The sequence below is a fragment of the Dendropsophus ebraccatus genome, chromosome 7 (genome assembly GCF_027789765.1).
Source record: "Dendropsophus ebraccatus isolate aDenEbr1 chromosome 7, aDenEbr1.pat, whole genome shotgun sequence".
Taxonomy (NCBI): domain Eukaryota; kingdom Metazoa; phylum Chordata; class Amphibia; order Anura; family Hylidae; genus Dendropsophus; species Dendropsophus ebraccatus.
The window spans coordinates 55,357,715-55,380,279 of NC_091460.1; the positions used below are offsets into that span (position 1 = coordinate 55,357,715).

A 22,565-nucleotide genomic window follows, 5' to 3' on the forward strand; every position below is an offset into this window, starting at 1 on the left:
TTGCTAAACATGCAAAAATTCAACAACAGCTGTTGTTGAATCAAAAAATACATAGTGTGAATGAGTATTTCTTTTACCATGATTCCAGTAACTGATAAATTTTTACCAATAGGCTGGACAATCCTTTTAATGCATGCTAGTATATTACGGATGCATTAGGCTGCATATTGATGAAGTTATAATACAGGATCGGTAGACGTATATGAGACCCTTTTATATCTAGTATTTTATAGAGATGTTTCAACAGAAAACATCCATTAGATGCCATTTTTTTAAGCTATTCCATTCAATTAGAACATTGCTGCTAGGGAAGAATATATGTGTGGAGGCAGCACACGTGGAGGGGTGTCCGCAGTACATCTGCAAGAAGCTGCAGATTTTTGTGCAGATCCGCCTGGGGTGAGGGGATGATAAATCCCCTCACCAGGACTTTGGTCAGTTTAGTGTTCAGTATTCTTAGCCAAAACCAGGAGTCGGTCCAAACACAGAATTAGGTGCAAATCTTTTCATAATAGTTTTGGTTATTTTATATTCAGTTCAGCCTAATATTTTTTTTTACAGTTTTGGGTCAACTTATCTGCAGCAATATAAGCATAACTGTGGGAAACGCTGGATAACAAACTTTAAAAAGGAGTGTTAATGGCTGCCAGTAGTGATTGTCACTTTAGGATATGATTGATATACTGTATAAGAAAGTAAAAAGTTGAATTCAGGGAAAAATAGATTTTTGCTGAATGGAGACAGTGGTATTTCTATGCAAAATGTAATGAGAATTGTATGCATATAATTTTCTGCCATCCTTAGCATTTAACTCTTATATAGTTGAATTTTTTTGGCACCTAGAAGGTTAATCTCTACAATACAGAGAAATATAGTGTAGACATATAAGGATAGGTGACATCTTCCCCAGGAATATGAAAGCAAATGAAGTTCTCAGTAGCTGGTGCAAGGACACACCACCCCCTCCTTGAGCGACCCCTCCTGAGCTCACAGTTCAAGCTAATCATTGACAGGACTTTTACAATCCAGTTCTATAGAGCAGCTGAGATAAGACAGTCCTGTGCTTGCAGCAGAAGACAGCAGTAGGAGCAGTGGGATCTCATCCATTCTCTCTGCAGCATCTGAATGGAAGTCTCTCCATCCTCACATATGAAAGGAGCCCCATAGTAGCCACATCAGGAGGGGGCACAATGGCTAAATTCTGGTTGAAGGGCTACTACTGGATCTTATTGGCTTTGACAAGAGAAGTCATTGGAAGTCCTGGAGAAGGCATACAAGTCTGGGAAAGACTAAGTCAAGCGAACCCATTAAATGAAAGCCAGCTCTTCACCCATGGGACATTCCCTCCTGGATTTCTTTGGGGTGTGGGTAGCTCATCCTTGCAGATAGAAGATGACCACTCCAGCAGGGGACCTTCTGTATGGGACCAGTTTATGAAGAACCACCAGTCTTGGAGAGGCATCTCTTCTATGGACCAGCCTGCAGACATCTCAGATAGTTTTTCAAGCAAGGAGATGCCAGCTCTGGAGTTTTTAGGGGTGAATTTTTACCATTTCTCAATTTCTTGGCCAAGACTGTTCCCTCAAGGAAATAATGTCCCCAGCGAGAAGGGTGTGCGCTACTACAACAAGACCATCAATCTCCTGATCAAGAAAGGTATTCAGCCTGTGATCACCCTTTACCACTGGGACCTACCTGTGCCCATACAGGAAAAGTATGGAGGCTGGGCAAATCAGAGTGTCATCCACCTGTTTAATAACTATGCCAGGTTCTGCTTCCTAAACTTTGGGGATCGGGTCAAGTATTGGATCACCATGCACAACCCTTATCTGATTGCCTGGCATGATTATGGCACAGGGATGAGTGCCCCTTGGCTAAGAGGAGATGAAGCAGCTGTGTCTGCAGTGGCACATAACCTCATTAAGGTAAATGACACCACTGTGTGCATGCAATAGGTGAATGCTCCTGTGTATGTTACTAATCTCTATTGAGCTAGTGTATTAGCAAGTAATCTCTAAGTATAATATAATGAGTGATAGGGGAAAATGGTTTTTTATTGAATAGTTTTGTTTGCATCTAGATTTCCCCAACTCATCATTATACATTTCATATTGGAGAGTCATCACCAGCCTGTGGCTCTCCAGCTGCTGCGCAACTACAACTCCCAGCATGTAAATTTAGCAACATGCCTTCGGAGTGTTCCCCAATTGTTGCAAAACTATAAGTTTTGTTTTGTGGCAGCTGGAGAGGCAGATGTTATAGACCACTGATGTAGTACATTGTAATGACCAAAGTGAGAGTTTTCAGTAGATGAGGGGAAAAAGTAAATCCAAAAAGTTTAACTTAAGGGACAGAAATATTATCAGTCTTTTGACCTTTAAAAAGAGGACATAGCACTTTTCTGAAAAGCACCATATTTTTTATTCACTTTTTCTTGTCTTTTTGGGTGTTTTGTAGAAATATGCTATGGCCAGATATTAGTTAAAAGTCAAAAGGTATATCTAAACTTACAATGCCTTTTTTATGATGTTATTCTTCACTTTAATTTGCTATAAATGTTTACTGCCCAGTGCAGCATGCTCTAGGTGTTGCATTTTTTTTTCAGTAAGGTTTTAGTGTTTTTTTTCCCATAGACTTACTTCCATGTGTATTGCCTTCTTTCTTTTTTTGTGGTTTGTTTCCAGTTACAAATTATGTAATTTAAAGAGGAATCGTTGCATTGCATGATTTATATGATTTGTTATGGGGGAATAGCCCCAAAAATGCATTTAAAAAAAAAAAAAAATAATAAAAATGCATTTTAGAAAGGTAAAAGAAAAGCATATAACACCATAAAAAGGCCATTAAAAAGTATATAGAGGTTGCTTTGAAACCATTTACTTACAATTAAGTTACCTAAATTAGGACAACTTGTTACCAATGTCCAAATGCATCAGACAATATATACAACCTACAACGCAAAAATTGATGCTAGACAGTACCTTCAAAAATCAATACTTTATTGTTACAAACATAGAAAATATATATTTAAAAAACATATTAAAAGCAGGGAGATACAAAAATTCTACAGTAAATGCATCAGATGGCTCACAAGGCAGATGGGATAATGTATGTCCCATATACACACATAAGTGGATGTTAAGTCACTTAATCCCAGGGGGGCAGAGGTATATAAATCGTGCTAAGTAAAATACTCCAAAGTACTGTAATCAGTGAGAGATAAATACAAATATATATATATATATATATATATATATATATATATATGAGTGTGCTGCAAGTGCAGCTACAAAAACAAAAATGTATACAAAATTAGCCTACAGAAATATGCAGGGTACAAGATATAATCAGAAAAATAAATATACTAAGAAATATAGCAGGGAGTATACTTAAACCTCAGGTTACAGGGAGTTTTTTCTGCCTGGTAAGACCACTCACCCAATGCTGCGTTTCGCTACACAAGCTTTATCAAGGGTAGTGGTAGTGAGGTTACTTGCCTATTTTATATGTCCACACACCAATCACATACGTGCTGTACAGCTGACAGTCATCTCCACATTTCATTTTTCACATTTCTGCTATATTTTTCAGTATATTTATTTTTCTGATTATATCTTGTACCCTGCAAATTTCTGTAGGCTAATTTTGTATACATTTTTGTTTTTGTACGGCACACTCACATATATATATATATATTTGTATTTATATCTCACTGATTACAGTACTTTGGAGTATTTTACTTAGCACGATTTATATACCTCTGCCCCCCTGGGATTAAGTGACTTATCATCCACTTATGTGTGGACATACATTATCCCATCTGCCTTGTGAGCCATCTGATGCATTTACTGTAGTATTTTTCGTATCTCCCTGCTTTTAATATGTTTTTTAAATATATATTTTCTATGTGTGTTATCCATTGACTTACAATTAAAGACAGTCTCCAGAGTTAGGGTACTATTACACGGAACGATAATTGGCCCAATTGGCCCGATTCGGCCGATTATCGCTCCGTGCAATAAATGCAACGATCAGCCGATGACAACGATCATCGGCTGATCGTTGATATAGGTTAGACCCTATTTTTGTCGGGCGCCGACCGCGCACCACTATTACACGTAGCGGTCGGCGCCCGACAAAAATAGGCCGGCGACTAACGATATACATTACCCATCTACGTTCCGGAGCTGCTCCTGCCGTCCGCTTCTCCCGGGGTCCCGCGTGCGCTCTAGCTTCACAGCGGCCTGAAGCTGGACGGCAGGAGCAGCCCTGGAACGTGGATGGGTAATGTATGCCAGTTTAGCAAGGGCTGCAAGGACATCGGTAACGATGTCCTTGCAGCTCTTGTCAAATGATTATCGGGCCGTGTAATAGGCCCAGTAAACGAGCAACGATCTAGCAGGCCCTGCTCGGCCCGTGTAATACCACCCTTACAGTGTATATATACATATATGAGTAGGCAGGCGATGAATAGAGCTGAATGAAGTTCTTATAATTTAGTCAGCAAGATGTACTTGCCTAAAGGTAAACTTAGGTTTTGTGCTGTTTATTTGCCATATGTGTCAGAAAACCATATGTTTCATAGATCCAACCTATCCAACCTATCCATAGACTCCTATCACTTGACAGTAGCCAAAAATTAGAATTCTGACTGATGTTTAGGTGGTTTCTGTAAAGGTTTCTGTTTATTTCTCTGCACAATTCTATAGAGCACAATTCCATTTTTTAAAGTATATTGCGCTATGTATGTATTTGTATCATAGAAGTTTATGTACGAAAGGTGACATCCCTTATAGCTATATGACTTAGGTATATGTTGGGGGTTTCCCCATAAAACAATGCAAAAAGAAGAAAGATATTTCTGTCCAAAAATCTACGAGTGGTGAGCTGATCTTTTCCCCTTGTGGGTTTTTTGTTTTTCTGTATAGACACTGCAAACACGCTAAGTGAAAATAGTAGCTTGTGTAAGCTTTTTATTTACTGTAATTTTTGGTGGTTTTAGATCATTTGCAGTTTGGACAATGTGATTTTAAATGACTTTTAGCATGACAAATGATCTGGCACCTTGATACCATCTGTCAGAAAGTAATTATTATTTATTAAGCGTTCCCGCTATTGTTATATAATAGATAATTATTTATTTATGGTATTTAACATGAACAGTTCCAGCCAATGGAAATCTGCTCCGTTATCTTGAACGGTAATCATTCATTCTTTATAGCACTAGGCTAGGTTCAGATGAGCATATTACAGGCATCTGTATTATGGCTAAGTGTCTGACTGTCTTAGATGACCAGAACTGAAAGAAAGCATCACAGATCCCTATGTTGTATCCAGTTCCGGTCATGAAACTTTTGGCCAAGTTGGAGTTCTCAACCATATTAGTGATATAAAAATCCACCTATAATATACTATTTTTGTAGTTCTATATGGGTTTAGCTAAAGGAGGATTGGCAGGGCTTGTGTGGGATGCCAAGTGGCAACACCAACAAACCTTTGGTCACAGTATTACGATACAGAGCTAGGGTGGCACACAAACCTTGTGTATGCCCATTCCCAATAGGCGTTTAAATTTATAAAAAAAAGAATTGAGGTCTCACAACTCGACCTTTTAAAAAAAATAGTTAAGGAGATAATTTCATCATTAAAAAAATCTAAAAGCAAAAGTTAATAAAAAAAAAGTATTGTCACAGTACATTGATCCTGAACTTAAAAGGAACAAGACCACTTACAAATATGTGTGGTATATATTGCAGCCATCTGGAAGTGTCCTGATGCCACGTAGCACCAGACAGTCAAACCATGGCAAACCCATTGGAAAGCTGCAATCACCCTGGAATTGCCCGGTTTGTGATGAATGACTACATTTAACTATAGATCAATCACAAGGCAAATATTGAATGCTTTATTTGGGCCACCATTCTTCTTGTAGCCATTGTTGGTGTGGACAATATGGAGTGGCTGCCACAGGATCATCCATCTCTGACAAGTACATTTTTGCAGGCAGATCACTCAAGCTGTGCTGGAGGGTAATCTGCTCTGACTACGTCCATGAGATTCTCCTCATCCAACAGTTTTTTAGGAATAGTATTTTAACCCCAACACATATATGGCTCGGGATTATAACTGCTTTGTTCCCATATCTATTAACCAGAATACATTGATTTCGTAATGCTTAATGGGGGGAAATAAATTAAAACTGGGGACAAAATGTACCTGACTTGATTCTGACTGTATCTGTATCTGACTGGTATCTGACAATTATTTGCCCACAGCAACTAATCACAGCTCAGCTTACATAGCCCCCCCCCCCCCCCCCCCCCGCCCATTCCAGCTCTCTCCAATGGCTCTAGCCAGTTTCTAGGCAAATGGAAGCTTCTGTCATCCACTATGGTCATGCGGGATTGGGATAAAGGCAGCTGGTTCCATCAAGCTAGATGTGAAATCCAAAGCAATACATTGAGTTGCATGCAATCTTGTGGACTGCAACTGTCGCTTAATAGTTGAAATTATTAAGTAACACCACAGTGTAGTCCTGGCTTATCACTGTACCGTCTATGAAAATGTAACATCTCCTGAATCCACCCATTTCTTACCATAGATACAGCTCAGACTCTCACTGTCACCCTGTTCCATTCTCATCTAAACTACTGTACTGATCGATCTTCCTCTTACTATACTCTCCCCTCTCCAGTCTAACCTGAATGCAGCAGACAGACTTATCTTCCTCTCCAGCCATTACACTGACATCTCCACCCTATGCCAGTCACTGCACTGGTAGCCCACTAAGGGCCGGTTCACACTGAGCAAATACGGCGCAATTCCGTGGCTCTGCTCAAAGAATGAACATGTTCATTCTTTGAGCGAAGAGGAGAGGGAGCGGACAAGCGCGTGCTCTTCCATTCGCTCAAAGCACACTGAGCACGGCGGGATTCTGCGGCGAAGAGCTCCGCTGCGGAATTGCGCTGTGTTTGCTTAGTGTGAACCGACCCTAAGCCCAGAATTCAGTTCAAACTCCTCACCCATAAAGCTCTCCACAATTCTGCCCCTCCATACATCTCCTCCCTTATTCCCTAAACTTGTCTCCCCTTCTGCTGTCCCCTCACCTGTTACCCTATCTCTGACGGTCCCATGTACTCTGCACCTTTACTGGCTCATCCAAAACTTAGGGCAGTATTACACAGGACGATTATCGTTTGAAAAATTGTTAGATCGTTCGGATTTAAACAATAATTGTTTTGTGTAATAGCAGGCACCAATTAAACAACCAACAAGAAATCGTTGATTGATAATAACTGGACCTATTTTCACCGTTGATCGTTCACAAATCGTTTGAGCATTGTTCGGTGTAATAACACGTCGTTTGGTCATTCCCTGGTCTATCAGCCAGAAAAGGACGAACGCAATGATCATCATCATAAGTAATAGGGTGATTGATTTAAGATCATTTGTCATATCGGTCGTTTGAGATCGTTTATTGCTGAAAAATCGTCCCATGTAATACCACCCTTAGAGGCACTTTCTGATTCTTTGCACAATGGCCAGAACACCACTTATTGCCTCTTGTGTTACCCCTTGTCCTCCTTGTCTGTAAGCTCTTGCGAGCAGGTCCCTCATCCCTTTTGTATTTTTATTTATTTAAATATCTCAGTTTTGTAATGTGTATATGTAATGTAACCCCTGTATTGTGCATTCAAAAAAAGCGCTGCAGAATCTGTTGATGCTATACAAATAAATATTATTATTATAATGTACCCTATGTATAGGATTCAGTCTTGTACTGGCTCCTACAGTATATTCCTATGCAAAATAGTGAGCAAATCTGCAATAATTGAATGAGGCCAAACACTTAAAGGAATTTTCCTTTGTGGTGTATACATGTTGTCATCTCTGCCTACACTTAAGGCCCTATTCCACGGAACGATTATCGTTCGTATTCGGCCGATATCGGCCGCTACGGACGATAATCGTCCGGTGGAATAGAGTGCATTGATCAGCCGACATCGTTCATGTCGGCTGATCGTTGCAGTCGCTTGTTTTTCAACATGTTGAAAAATAAGCGAGTGATATAGCAGCGATCTGCTGCCGTCGCTCCGTTGAATTGGAGCATCGGCAGCAGACGCTGCTATATCCTATGGGCTGCCCGGACGATCAGCGATCCCCCGGGCAGCCCCCCCCCCGCAGCTCCCCGCCGCCCCCTCCTGCACTCACCCGCTCGCTGCAGCCTCATTGAATAGCGAGCGGGGAACGAGGAGCAAACGAGCGCTGAGAGTGCTCGTTTGCTCCTCTAAACGACCTGTGGAATAGGGGCATTAGCAATTAATTATTACTCTTTTCCCAGTGGCTGTTGTATCCTTGACTTTTGGATCCTGTGTGTATGTGCACTTTTTTCAGATACTCAATCCATGTTCACTCTGTTAGGGCCAGTGCTGGCCAGTCTCGGCTAGTAGCAGTAGTCGTATAATGCCTAGGTTTTTTTCTTATAGCTATGTGTGATGACCAATCAATATACTGTACAGTTCTGGTCTGTCACTCTCTCGCCATCGTGCCGCTGCAGGAAGTTACAGTGTTACTACCATAATGGTGTCTGTTTTTTAGGGTTTTATATGTTCCAAGATTTCTTGAAATTAAGATTTGAAAGCATAATACACCAACAATGCACTGGGGTAAAATCTCTCTGCAGGTTTCCCATATGGTTTCTGTATTCTCTCTTGAGATGACAAGCAGGCTGCACCATTGCCACATAGGTCCTATCTGTGAACCTTGAGTGCACACCTGTTGCGTAGGTGACATTCTCACTGCAGTAAATCCTGCTCTTAAAGTGGTACTCCAGAGGAAAAAAAAAATTTAATCAACTGATATCAGAAAGTTATACAGATATGTAAATTACTTCTATAAAAAAAATCTTTCAGTACTTATCGGCTGCTGTGTGTCGTGCAGGAAGTAGACTTTTTTTTTTCCAGTCTGACAAAATACTGTCTGCTGTTCATAGTAGTAGAGCACCATGTATGACTAGGAAGAATACACTTCCTGCAGGACATACTAAAGCTGATAAGTACTGGTACTGTGTTTTTTTAAATACAAGTCATTTACAAATCTGTATACCTTTCTGACACCAGTTGACTTACAGTTTTTTTCTCCAGAGTACCCCTTTAAACAAGGGACCTTTTCCTTTGGCTGCACAACGCAGAATTAAAGAAGTATTCCAGCAAATGAAATATATATATATATTTTACATTTCTTTAATATAGTTATATAACTTTGTAATATAACGTTATTAAAGAAAATGTAATTATGTTTTACATTTTTACTTTGAGTGGCAGCAGCAAGGGGGTGCCATTTAATGTAAAAAATGTTCACAAAAAAATTACACTTTCTTAAAGTTATAATTAGACCAAACCCAGTGATTAAAACATATGTTTCCAAATAAACCTAGAATAACAATATATATTAGCAGCAAGCTTTGCCTTGCAGAACTTACACTCCTAGGGCTTTACTATCTTTATACATTCCAGGTGTGAGTCCTGTTTTGTGGCTGTGGTTTCTTATGTTCTTCTCTGATCTTCATTAAAATTAGTAGCAGATACAAAATACAGATTAAAGCTGCGTTCACACTACGTATATTTCAGTCAGTATATGTATATTTCAGTCAGTATATTTCAGTCAGTATTGCAACCAAAACCAGGAGTGGATAAAAAACACAGAAAGGATCTGTTCACACAATGTTGAAATTGAGTAGATGGCCGCCATTTAATGGCAAATATTTGCTGTTATTTTAGAACAACGACTGTTATATTGAAATAATGGCCGTTATTTACTGTTATATGGCGGACATCCACTCAATTTCATCATTGTGTGAACAGATCCTTTCTCTGTTTTTAATCCACTCCTGGTTTTGGTTGCAATACTGACTGAAATATACTGACTGAAATATACGTAGTGTGAATGCAGCCTAAGAGCGGTCAGGATCTGGTGCAAGAATTTACAACTTGTGTCCCATTGAAGTTCATTTCAGCAGAGTAGACATGGAGATAAGATAGCAGATTCCCTGTGCTATCTCTTTCCCTCCTGACCAGCATATACCTTCCAGCATCTTGTCAGTGAGAAATGGGCTACACCGCCTGGCCTTTCCCTCACAGCCATGTATGACAGGAGATTCAGGAGATTTCCAGATTCCCTGAGTTCCATAGACAGTGTAAGGGCCCTATTACACGGATGATTAACGTGCGAAAAATCGTTATATTGTTCAAATTTTAATGATTATCGTTCTGTGTAATTGCAGGCAACGATTGTTTTGCTGGGATCAGATGGAGCAAATGATCACAGTAACGATCACAGTTCCGATCGTAGTAACGATCGTAACTAACAACTATAGTTCTGTGTAATATGGTGAACGATTTCAGGTTAACGATAAACAATCTCGTTTGAGAACGTTTATCGTTAGTCATTTATTGTTAAAAATCGATTAACGTAATAGGACCCTAACCCAATGTGTCCATGCACACACAATTTAATACACATTACTGGATGTAATAAAGATAATTTACTCCAAAATTGGATAAATCTTCGGAAAAAAATATTCCCTAGCCCTTGGAAATATCAGAATAGCACTGTTAGAAAAATATGTTTGTATTATGTCTTTCCTTAGTGGGGAATAGTCATAATAGGGCACAATCCATCCATAGGGTGCCGTCACACACACTGGATCCAAAGCGAATTTAACACTGTGGATTTGCAGCGAAATCCGCTGCCGATCCAATGTCAGTGCATCCCTATGAGAATACATACACGCACCGGGATTGACATCCTGCTGCGTGTAAGTAAGTGTAAGGCTCCCTTATAGAGAACATGATCACATATGATATGTCCCAGTGGTTTTAGATTAACCACTTAACTCATTGGTACAACAAGTGCATTTACAGCAGGGAAACTGTCACCTGTGATGCGAATATCACAGACGTACACGCTTTATCGATCCAGTGGAAGAGTAAACATTTAGCTTTGATAAGAAAAAAGTATGCTGCCGTCATTAGAGAGGATTATATGGAGAGATGTATTTTTATGGTGGTTTAAGTTCTTTGCTTTTCTAAATATTTTTATTCTATTTTAATTTCTAAAAAAATAGTTGTTTAAATATATACAGTAGAGTGCAAAAGTTTTTGTCAGGTCAGGAAAAAAAAAAGCTGCAAAGTAAGATGCCTCCTATCAAGACAAGAAACCCAAATATACAGTCACGGTCATTAAAGGAGAACTCCGGAGGCGTGGAAAAAAAAACACAGACACATTTTATATTTACCATCGCTGCTTGAATTTCCCGCCAGCCACATCTCCGTCAGGGACCGGAGGGTCAGCGTCTTCGTTTCCAGGTTCCAGTTAAGTGAATGGGAGAGAAAAGGTGCGCATGCCTTTTCATTGGCTGGATAGGCAGAGCAAGCTGGAAGCCATGTGATGCGCTCTAGCCAATGAAAAGGCTGCTGGTGCGCAAGTGCATCAGTAGCGTTTTCTCTCTCATACATATTTGCAGGAAGACGCCAAGGAGGAAAAAGACCAGGCCCACCCCTAACTCTGACAACCTTGAAACAAGATGGCGCTGGGAAAAGAGGACATGGTCAACAGTTATTAGGTATGTATACTTCCCGGGGAGAGAGGAGAACGGGGCCAGACCGCTTATTAACATACATTACAAAATTATATAACTTTGCAATGTGTGTTAATTAGGCAGAAAAAGTAAACAACTGGAGTTCCCCTTTAAGAACTATTATCAGGGTAAAGAACAACAATGAGACCTGGAAGTGATGATTTGGTTCTCACAGAGCTCTGATCTCCACAACATCCAAATTCTATTAAGAGACAGAAAGATTTGAGCAGCAACATCCACAGAAGATCAGGGGTCAGTTCTCCAAGATGTCTGGACCAACCAAGCCGATTTCCTTCAAAATCTGTGTTACCTAGAAGAATTGTGGCTGAAGGCAAATGGCGTTCCCACCAAATATTCATCTGATTTCGATTTCTCTTCCACTTAGCATTTTGTTAATTGATATAAATAAACTAATAATACTTCTATTTCTGAAAGCATCTTATTGCAAAAACAGGTTGTACATAATGAGCATTTTCATTATTTGTACACCCATACCCAATTATGGGGATTTTTCTCTACCGGGTGAGCACTGATGGTCAATTTCCCATACCTCATACCTTAGTAGAGCACATTATTACAATGCTTTTTTTTTTTTTTTTTTTACTGTGTGTGACCATAGCCTAATTGCACACGGCATAATTTTTCTGTATGAGACGGGAACATTTAGAGGTATGCTATTGTATTTATGCCATAATATGGCACAATCCCATAAACTAGCCATAGTCATGAACTAGATGTTGAGACAAAGATCCTTTTCTGGAAGGTTGGGTTGGGCATCTCAGAATAGAATATTTTCTTCTCTGGTATATTCCATTATTATATCATGTGCGTTTTAATCTGACAAGTTTTATAAAACAAGTAATGTAGCAATGAAGTCATCTTTTGTTTTCCATTTGGTAAAGCAGCGCAGTGGTTTCCTCCTAAGCTGCTTTTAATGACCATACAGAAGGTAATCTGCTTCCTTACCTAAGCCCTGTGATTGCTTTTTCCTGGATAAATACGTCAGCTTTCTTATAAAGATCCAGCGCTGTGGCATTTTGGTTGTTATTTATGTATTACAATGAACGTCATCATTTGCTTATTTGGACCTGTGTTGTATAATGAATATTTTGATAGGTCATACTTCCATACCTCTCCATACACACCCAGATTAGGGAAGCTATATGCACATAGTTCTATTACAGATATGTGTTCATAGCTAAAAATAAATAAATTATATATATATATATATATGTAAGCAACTGGCTGACCATCAGGCAGCCTTTATAGCCATTAGATTATGAGCAGTAACACAGATAGGAAGCCAAAGCTAAGGGCATATGGCCAAGGTGCTGGTTGCAAGGGGGCACTAACAGGGCTATGCCACCCGTTCACCTCACATGGGCATGCATAGCTCAGTTGAACATGCATGCCTTAAAAACAGAGAGAGAGTAAGCTGCTACCTGCCTCTTCTTCCTCAGAACAAAAGAATTGTTTCCCGTTGACTGTAACATCAGCCGTCCAGAAGCTGCCATACACATTACAGGGTCGACCACTCCTGCAGAAATTGGCAGCTTAAAGGGGGTATTAAAGGGGTCCTCCAGCAAAAATCTTTTCTTTCAAATCAACTGGTTTCAGAAAGTTATATAGATTTGTAATTTTCTTCTATTTCCCTAAGTCTTCCCATACTTATTAGCTGCTGTAGGTCCTGCTGGAAATGTTGTTTTCTTTTCAGTCTGACATAGTGCTCTCTGCTGCCACCTCTGTCCCAAAAAGGACCAATCCTGAGCAGGAGAGGCTTTCTATGGGAATTTGCTACAACTCTGGACAGTTCCTGTCTCGGACACAGATGTCAGCAGAGAGCACTATGTCAGACAGAAAAGAAAACAACATTTCCTACAGGACATACAGCAGCTTATAAGTATGGGAAGACTTGAGATTTTTAAATGGAAGTAAATTACAAATCTATATAACTTTCAGAAACCAAGTGATTTGAAAGAAAAATATTTTCGCCGGAGAACCCCTTTAAGCAGTAGAAAGTAAAAGAAAGTCTAGCTGTATTTTTTTACACACATATTTTTTTTTCTCAGTGCATAACTAAAATCGATCTTTAATTTTATTGGACTGTGTATATATAAATCTACATTGCTGTTTTAGTAACAAAGCTGTATTGTTATTTCAGGCTCACGCTGCAGTATGGCACACCTATAACACTCATTTCCGCCCATCTCAAAAGGGATACATATCCGTCACATTGGGCTCCCACTGGGTAGAACCAGATAAAAGACATATTGACTCTTCCACTATTAACATGTGTCAAGAATCAATGGATACTGTCTTGGGACGCTTTGCGAAACCTATTCATATTGATGGGGACTACCCAGAAAGCCTGAAGAGAAAACATGGCTCTAACCTTCCCAAGTTTACTGATTCAGAAAAAGCTTCTATTAAAGGGACCGCAGACTTTTTTGCATTCTCCTTTGGACCCAATAACTTTAAGAGATCAAATGATTCCAACAAGTTGGTTCGTATCTTAATTCATTTAAGGGGGGTATTAAACTGGATCAAGATGGAATATAACAATCCCAAAATCCTGATAATGGAGAATGGATGGTTCTCAAACAGCAACATCCAAACTGAAGACACCACAACGGTCTACATCATGAAGAAGTTTATCAATGACATCCTACAGGGTGAGTAGATGTCCACTGTGCTAATTGACTTTAGACTGCCTATTGCAGGGGTAGGGAACCTTGGCTCTCTAGCTGTTGCAAAACTACAACTCCCATCATGCACGGACAGCCAAAGCTAAAGCTTTGGATGTCCAGGCATGATGGGAGTTGTAGTTTTGCAACAGCTGAATGCAATCAAAAGCAGTGCTGGAAGAAATCCGTACCTGCATTGGGAGCGCAGGGGAAGCACGGCAGGAGCAGTGTAGCAGGTTTTTTCACATCCTGCCAACCTTGAAACTTTATAGTTACCCTTTAAATAGTTGTAGTTGATAGTTAATTCAAAAGCAATATTCTTTAACCCATTTGAAAGGGATTTCAAAATTTAAAAAAAAGGTTCTAATTATTTTTAGTATTAGTTCAACTATTAATGAAGGGCTGTGCCTGGTATTGCACTTAATGTTTAATTAAACTAAAGGGGTTTTCAACTATATGAACTATTTTCAACTATATGAATATATAGTGGTCAAGTTATTTCACTATATCTGCACTCTAGACAGACATTCTGTCAATTCCTATCTCAATGAGGTACAATAAGAGGGAGATAGAGCAGGCTGAATTCCCTGAAAGAGTGTATAACAGGAACAGGAAGTCTCTTTCAGGATGTACACCAGACAGGAAGTTGGGCTAATGAAGACAACAGATCGTAGAACTTTTGAGACAGTAAATTTTATGATACATAAAACATACACAGACATACAGAGTTCACAACTTGTTTTCAATTTAATTTAATTACAATAACAAAGTTAGAAAATAAAGGATAAGTATATTAGCACAACATGGTAACATTTTCTTAATGAAATCTACAGGATTTGCTGTTCTTAGCATTTCTCAATTATTTTATGGCCTCTCCACAGCTATTAAATATGATGACATTAAGGTCTTTGGATACACCGCCTGGTCCCTGATGGACAGCTTTGAATGGCAAGAAGGCTACAAAATAAGACGTGGCTTGTTCTACGTAGATTTCACCAACAGGAACAAAGCAATAGCTCCAAAGTCTTCTGCATTATATTTCAAACAAATCATCCAACAGAATGGTTTTCCTGAAGAGGCTCCAGAACCCGCAATTCACGGACAGTTTCCCTGTGACTTCTCCTGGGGAATAACAGATTCTGTATTAAAGGTAAATATAGCTGGCAGTGATCCCATGGCTGCTCATGTTGGCTTTATGGGGGTAGCAAACATGTATCCATAATGAATTAAGTATCATAATGTATACAGTTATTGGTATGTCTAATATTGGTTGGTCTTTACCAGCTGAAAAACAAATATTCCTTGAACTAAACCATTAATATGAGCTTAATCTTCAGCAAATTGGATGTCGTATCATTTAATTTTTGCTTCATATATTAAATAAAAACTTGTAAATGAGATACAGGTGGTCATGGTGGTCTAAAATGGCCATTAGAGATGAGCACAACTGCAGCAGAGAAAATTTTCTGTTGGTCACTTAGGGCAGATGAAATGCCTGACCATGCACTTTAGATGGTCGGCCAGTCTAAGGGTTGAATGAGACTAGTTGCTTGGTTTTTTTTTTAAGCCAATAAAAGTCCAACTGGTGAATGGTGGAGTTAAAGCAAATGTACCATCAACTACATCGCTTAAAGTTTTTTTTATATGAATAGACCGGCACCAGGATGCCGGTGCCATGGCCCTTTTTGTGAACTGCGGCGGTCTATTCCTGTGCACCGCCCTGGCCTGAAGCACTGGAGGTGGGCCCGCCCGCCCCCAGTATGACAAAACCCTCCTCTCTGCGACATGGCTCCAATTCTTCACTTGAAATCCTAGAATAACATCATAAAAGAATCACATGACTTGTAATAAACCCACAGGGCATAAAACACCAGAGACAATTAACACTTAAATGTGAAAACAGCAGGAAAACCGTCAAAAAGCCGGAAAAACTGCTGCCTGTTTTCTGTGCATATTTTGTGGCATTATAGCAGTATAGACTTACTGGCCAGTGTGAAAACAGAACTATTTCAATAAATTTTCTTTATGTGGATAGTAAAAACAAAATGCAACAAAAAAATGTAAAAAGATATATAAAAATGAGATTTAAATACTATTTCATTCTCTAATATAGCCTTCTCTTTATATTGGTATTTCTTTACAGGCAGAGGTGGTCCCATCATCTCCTCAGTTTGTGGATCGTAAGTTGTACGCATGGAACATTACAGGCGATGGCAATCTGCACGCAATAAAAGGAGTGGAGCTAAAGACTCGCCCGGCCCAGTGCTCTGATTTCATCACCATCAGAAAACAACTGGCCCTACTAAAAAACATGAAAGTCACTCATTATAGATTTGCTCTGAACTGGTCTTTGATTATGCCAAAGGGTGACTTGTCCTCAGTTAACAGAGAAGTTCTGAGATATTATCGATGCATGATAAGTGAGGCCTCCAAGCTTGGAATAAAGACCATGCTGACGCTTTACTACCCAACACACGGTTCTTTAAGTCTTCCTTCACCATTGTTAGGGAATGGAGGCTGGTTAAACCGAACCATTACTCAGGCTTTTAGTGACTACGCTAAGCTGTGCTTTCATCAATTCGGAGATCTGGTAAAACAATGGATAACCATTAATGAGCCAAATCGCTTAAGCCAATATTACCATAATAGCAGTAACAACACCTACCAAGCAGTGCACAATGCACTCCTAGCCCATTCCATGGCCTGGCATTTGTATGACAAGATCTATAGGCCACATCAACAAGGTCAGATAGCCTTGTCTTTACATACAGACTGGGCTGAGCCAGCAAATCCTTTCCTACATTCCCACTCTGAGGCTGCGGAAAGATTTCTGCAGTTTGACATTGCTTGGATTGCAGAGCCAGTCTTTGGTTCTGGAGACTATCCTCCGCTCATGAGGCAATACATCATCACCAAGAACCAAAAGGGAATGACTAAGTCTGTCTTACCCTATTTCACAGAGGAGGAGAAAAAATTGGTGAAAGGCACAGCTGACTTTTTTGCCTTGAATCACTTCACCACTAGACTGGTGATTCACGAGCCAAAGAACGATAGCAGATTAGAATCGGATCGAGATATTCACTTTCTGTCAGATGCGACGCGTCTGACATCATTCAACGGGCTCGCAGTTGTACCGCATGGGATTAGACGACTTCTGAACTGGTTAAGGAAAAGGTATGGAAATGTTCCTATTTACGTGACGGCAAATGGAGTGGACGACAAAGCCTTAGAGAATGATGAACTTAGAATATATTACGTACAGAAATATACACAGCAGTTATTACAAGGTAAGTGGTCTCCCCAGCAGCTTATTAACATATATATATAGTATACTCTCAACTACTATGTAACACTAGATATGAGCTGTATTGGGCCTCAATTTAACATTCTCATACTCTACTTTCATTACATAAGAATGAAAGAAGATAGTACGCCAAGGGATGGGGCTGGGCATTTGGTAGAGCTCTTAAAGGGGTAATTCAGGCTTAGAAAAAAAATAGCAGTTTAGAACAGCACCTCTCCTGTCTGCCGTTTGGGTGTGGGTTTGAAGCTCAGTTCCATAGAAATGAATGGTACTGAATAGTAATACCACACACAATCTGGGACAGGGGTGGCACTGGTTTTGCAAGAAAGTAGCTGTGCTTTTTCTATTGCTGGATAACACCTTCTACATGAGTACAGGTGTTATTCATGTTCTCTGGAGGAGTTGCGATGGAAAGAGGAGGTAAGGGCAGGCCTGTATTTAGAGTTCATGCTGCCCTAGGCACTTTGCACGCTGGGGCCCCCGGGGCCCCCGGGGCCCCCCCCCCCCCGTTACTGTACATGCATGGTTTATACTCTGGCCCTTGGGTGCCGCTCCGCTTGATGCCCACTGTTCTCATCAAACAGATGTGATGGATGAAGGAAGGAGGCCGGGGATGTCTTAGTTTGGGGACTGGTTCTGTCCAGTGTTGGACTGGGGCACCTGGGGCCCACCAATATACAACCAGTGAGACACGACATGGTGACCCACTCCTTTCCTGAATTCATCTGTATCTGTGACAAATCTCAGAACACCCTCCATTTATACAGCTCTCAGGGTATGCTGGGAGTTGTAGTCTCTGAGAGGAAACCCTGTAATAAATCACTGTGTGCAGAGTCTCCTGGTGGCTGCAATCTGTGGGTGACATCAGCCCTGAAGGTCCAGTAATACATCTGTCTACAGCGGCAGCTATCAGAGGATTGTACTACTTTACTACAACTACCAGCATATCCTGAGGGCTGCAGACTGAAGTAAATGATGGGAGTTGTAGTGCCTGCAGCTGTTGTAGTTTGGTCCTATACACTGGATGCTTTGTGGCATATAAGAATACATAGATCTGTGGGGGCTCAGTGTGTGGAAGTGACCCCAGAACAGCACTAATAGGGGATAGAACAAAAACATCTCCCTCTATATCTTATTAGTGATGTTCTGGGGTCACTTCCCTACACTGAGCCCCCACAGATCTCTGTATTCTTATATGCCACAAAGCATCCAGTGTATGATGCACCTAGGACCCAACTACAGCAGCTGCAGGCACTACAACTCCCAGCATATCCTGAGGGCTGCAGACTGTTCTGGGAGTTGTAGTGCCTGCAGCTTTTGTAGTTGGGTCCTGGAGGCGTTGTGGGAGATCAGAATACATAGATCTGTGGGAGATCAGTGTAGGGAAGTGACCCCAGAACATCACTAATAGGGATAGGGGGAGATGTTTTTGTTCTATCCCCTATTAGTGATGTTCGGGGGTCACTTCTCTACACTTAGCCCCCACAGATCTCTGTATTCTGATCTCCCACAACGCCTCCAGGAGACCTAACTACAACAGCTGCAGGCACTACAGCTCCCAGCATTTACTGACAGTCTGCAGCCCTCAGGATATGCTGGGAGTTGTAGTGCCTGCAGCTCTTGTAGTTGGGTCCTAGTTTAAAAGTTTGCGCTAGTGTACTGTAATGACCGACCCTTGAGACCCCAATTGTACACAGGCTCTGCACACTATAGAAGTGATTACAGTGCAGTTACTAATGACTCACAGGTGACGCCTTCTCGAATTGCCGTCGCTAACTTTTTGCTTTCTTCTCCATCTGGCGCAGCATCATGAAGACTTCTCCGACCAAAACTCGTCTGCAGTGTGGGCAGCTGGGGTGACTGGGGAAGGGAGGCAGCTGGGGGTGACAGGGGGAGAAGCTGGGGGGCAGGGGGAGCAGCTGGGAGAAAGGGAGAGCAGCTGGGGGGCAGGGGAGCAGCAGGGAGGGGCAGCTAGGGTGGTAGGGGTTAAGGGGGGGCTGGGGGTCAGGGGAGAAGCTGGGGTTCAGGGGGAGAGGCTGGGGGTCAGTGGGAGCAGTAGCTCAGCCCCGCGGTCCCGAATCTTCTCTCCTGCTCGGCGATGACGTCACATCGCGTGATCGCCGCCGAGCAGGAGAGAAGATCGGGCATCGCGGGGCTGCAGCTGTAAGCTTCCGGCCTCTGTCAGACTATGTGTGCCGGAAGCTCACCCCCTGCCTCGCACCCCGGACCTCGGCGCTGCATGGGGGGAGGAAACCAGCCTGCCTGCCCATCCTGCTCCCGGCCGCTCCGTCCCCCCCCTCCAACGCGGACTAGGCACCCGTGGGCCGGTGCCTACAGAGGGGGGTTTTGAAAAAAAATAATAATAATAAAAAGTGTTCCCTGTGGGTGCCGCCCCCCGGAGGGCGCCGCCCTAGGCATCGGACCACAGGTGCCTAGTGGCAAATACGGCCCTGGGTAAGGGGCTACTGGGAGCTATCAGCAGGTTTGTCTATACAAACCTGCTGATAGTTTTCCTTGAAAGTGTATCCCTATACAGCAGTTCCCCAACAGTTAATAAACTTTTTTCATGTAGGTTTATTTATTTATTTTACAAAAATCTGATTACTATGACTGGGAAGGACAGAGAATAGTATGGCAAGAGTATTTCCTTACAATTTCTATTTTCTCATCGGCTGAGATGTTGACATAAAGGAACCACTGTTGATAATGATCAATTGTGCTGCCATAAAAATTTCTCCTTATCATGCTCTGTAAATGTAAATGCCACATTTATACTTTGCTGCCTGGAGAACAACAGTATACACATCCTTAGCAACCAGTCTAAAATAATCCAGCTGTTTGTGTTGAGCCAGTTAAGAGACCAGAGTAGGGAAAAAGCACTTTGGCCGCATACAAGTCATTTTAGGTGTCATTGTACATTATTAATCAGTTTGGGGTTTTTTTAACTTAAAAAAAAAAAAAAATAGTAGGATTATAAACATTCCCAAATGAAAAAACAAAAGCAAATGAGAATGAAAAGTTATTATTGCTTTTTAAAGTGATGGCACTAATCCCATTCTCTTATGATATTGTCTTCTAGCCTACCTACATGATAACATCAACTTGAAGGGATACTTTGCTTTTAAACTGACGGATAAAACTAAGCCACAGTATGGATTCTACAACTCTGCTCTATACGACCTGAAAGCCAAGGTGTCAGTGACCACGTACAGCGCAATCATTTCCGCCAATGGCTTCCCACTGGACCAGGCTGGAAATGACTGTAAAGTGAGAAGAGAAGAGAACTCCTGCTCATTCTGTACATTTCTACAACAGAAGAAGCCGTTGATCTTTTTCAGTTTCTGTCTGTTTTCCACATCTACTCTTTTATTAACTGTTACAATAATCCGAAAATACAAACGAAAGAGGAGAAAACTGCATTCTGTAAAAGACCAGCATAACGCCTGCTTCCTTATCAAAAAGAAAGAAGGTTTCAGCCACTGCTGATCTGGATTGCACCCAAAATGAACTATTTTACTTTAAATTCACTCCATTTGTTCTCTGAAGTCACAGATGTATAAACTTTCATATTCTCCTGGGCTCATGTACAGGAGCCACACCCCCTTGTCATATTTATATCTCTGTACTTGCTTTGCCGGCACAGGATCCTGATGTTCTCATGAGCAGAACCTATAGAGAGATTAATTTATAAACTGAAATTCTGCTGTAAATTTTTCATTATTTAAAAAGAAAAAAAAAAAACGACATTTCCCAAATATTGGTATTTGTCTTGACTTGTAACAGATTAGTAGCACTTTACATAAAGATACTGTTGTGTGTAATATAAATGCTGCTGGTTTCGCCATCTGAGACGAGGAGTTATACTCCTTCTTTAGCGTCAATCGTGGTCATAGATAGAGATGAGCGCAACTCGAGCATGCTCGAGCAGTCCGATGGTTCGGCATTTGAAGTTGCCATAGTCTATGCATCCAACTTTTCAGCTACTTGTATTCAAACTTGGCAGTCTGCCTGCTGTCCTGTCACAGTGATTGGGTGATCGGGCTGTCACTGCCAAGACGAGTTTGTCTCGGAAGTGGCTGTGGCAAAAAGGGACAAGGCGACCCACAGGAGGACACTGGGGAAGCGTAGTGAGATAAGGATAAGATATTTATTATGTTTTAGCTAAGGGCAGCACTATATCTGTACTGGCACTAGTGTCAGAGTAACCCCCAAAGCACAAACAACTTTGTGTTACATCCCTTGAAGAGAGGTAGATGCTTGGTGGTCACACCTACAAGAGAGTTTCCTGAACAGTGATAACAAAGGGAATTTTTCCCTGTGTTTTTTTTCTGCTTCTTGGCTTGGGGCTATGCTGTCACAAAGGCCCCATAGACAATGCCCACCTTGGGTCAACAGCAGTGAAAACCACCATACCTAATAGACACGTGGTAGCTAAATCTAATAAGGCCTCCAAACTCTGACAGATAATGATGGGAGGCCTCCCTAGATTTGGTGAACATATTTTAAACACATGAATACCCAGCTGGACCTAAATACACTAAATCCAACTCTGTGAGAGGCTTATACATGTGTCTCTGTTACCTAATGGTTAATGGTGCGTTTACACAGAAACATTTATGAAGATTTATGATTTTTGATGCCAAAGCCAGGAACAGACTACAAACTGGGAACAGGTCATAGATGGAGTTTTCTCCTCTTCTCAAATCCATTCCTGACTTTGGCTTCAAAAATCTGTCAGATAAATCTCGCTGTGTAAATGCACCATTGCAGTGTCAGGACTTTGAAACACAAGTTACAGCAGATTCGCTTTGTGCAAAATTTCTTAAGCCAACCTATTACACAGGGTGAAGAGCAGGAGCAAGCAAGCACTCACCTGTCACAGGGAGGTGTGGGAAGGGCTAAAGATCGTCTGGGGAGTCCATTGGAGATAGCGGTGGTC

General features: G+C 41.1%; 1 protein-coding gene across 1 annotated transcript; it reads left to right on the forward strand.

The window, feature by feature from the left end:
* The first annotated feature begins 1,038 nt into the window (after positions 1-1,038).
* Positions 1,039-21,453, forward strand: KLB (klotho beta). Its single transcript, XM_069977537.1, has 5 exons — positions 1,039-1,925; positions 13,800-14,310; positions 15,204-15,472; positions 16,466-17,609; positions 20,706-21,453. The coding sequence occupies exons 1-5, from the start codon at positions 1,191-1,193 to the stop codon at positions 21,110-21,112; spliced, it is 3,066 nt and encodes a 1,021-aa protein (XP_069833638.1). The 5' UTR covers positions 1,039-1,190; the 3' UTR covers positions 21,113-21,453.
* Positions 21,454-22,565: the final 1,112 nt, after the last annotated feature.

Bases quoted from the DNA above. Each gene is read 5' to 3' on its own strand.
- KLB (XM_069977537.1), top strand. From the start codon at position 1,191: ATGGCTAAATTCTGGTTGAAGGGCTACTACTGGATCTTATTGGCTTTG. The intron at 1,926-13,799 runs GTAAATGACACC...TTGTTATTTCAG, and splicing joins TGGCACATAACCTCATTAAG to GCTCACGCTGCAGTATGGCA. The intron at 17,610-20,705 runs GTAAGTGGTCTC...ATTGTCTTCTAG, and splicing joins TACACAGCAGTTATTACAAG to CCTACCTACATGATAACATC.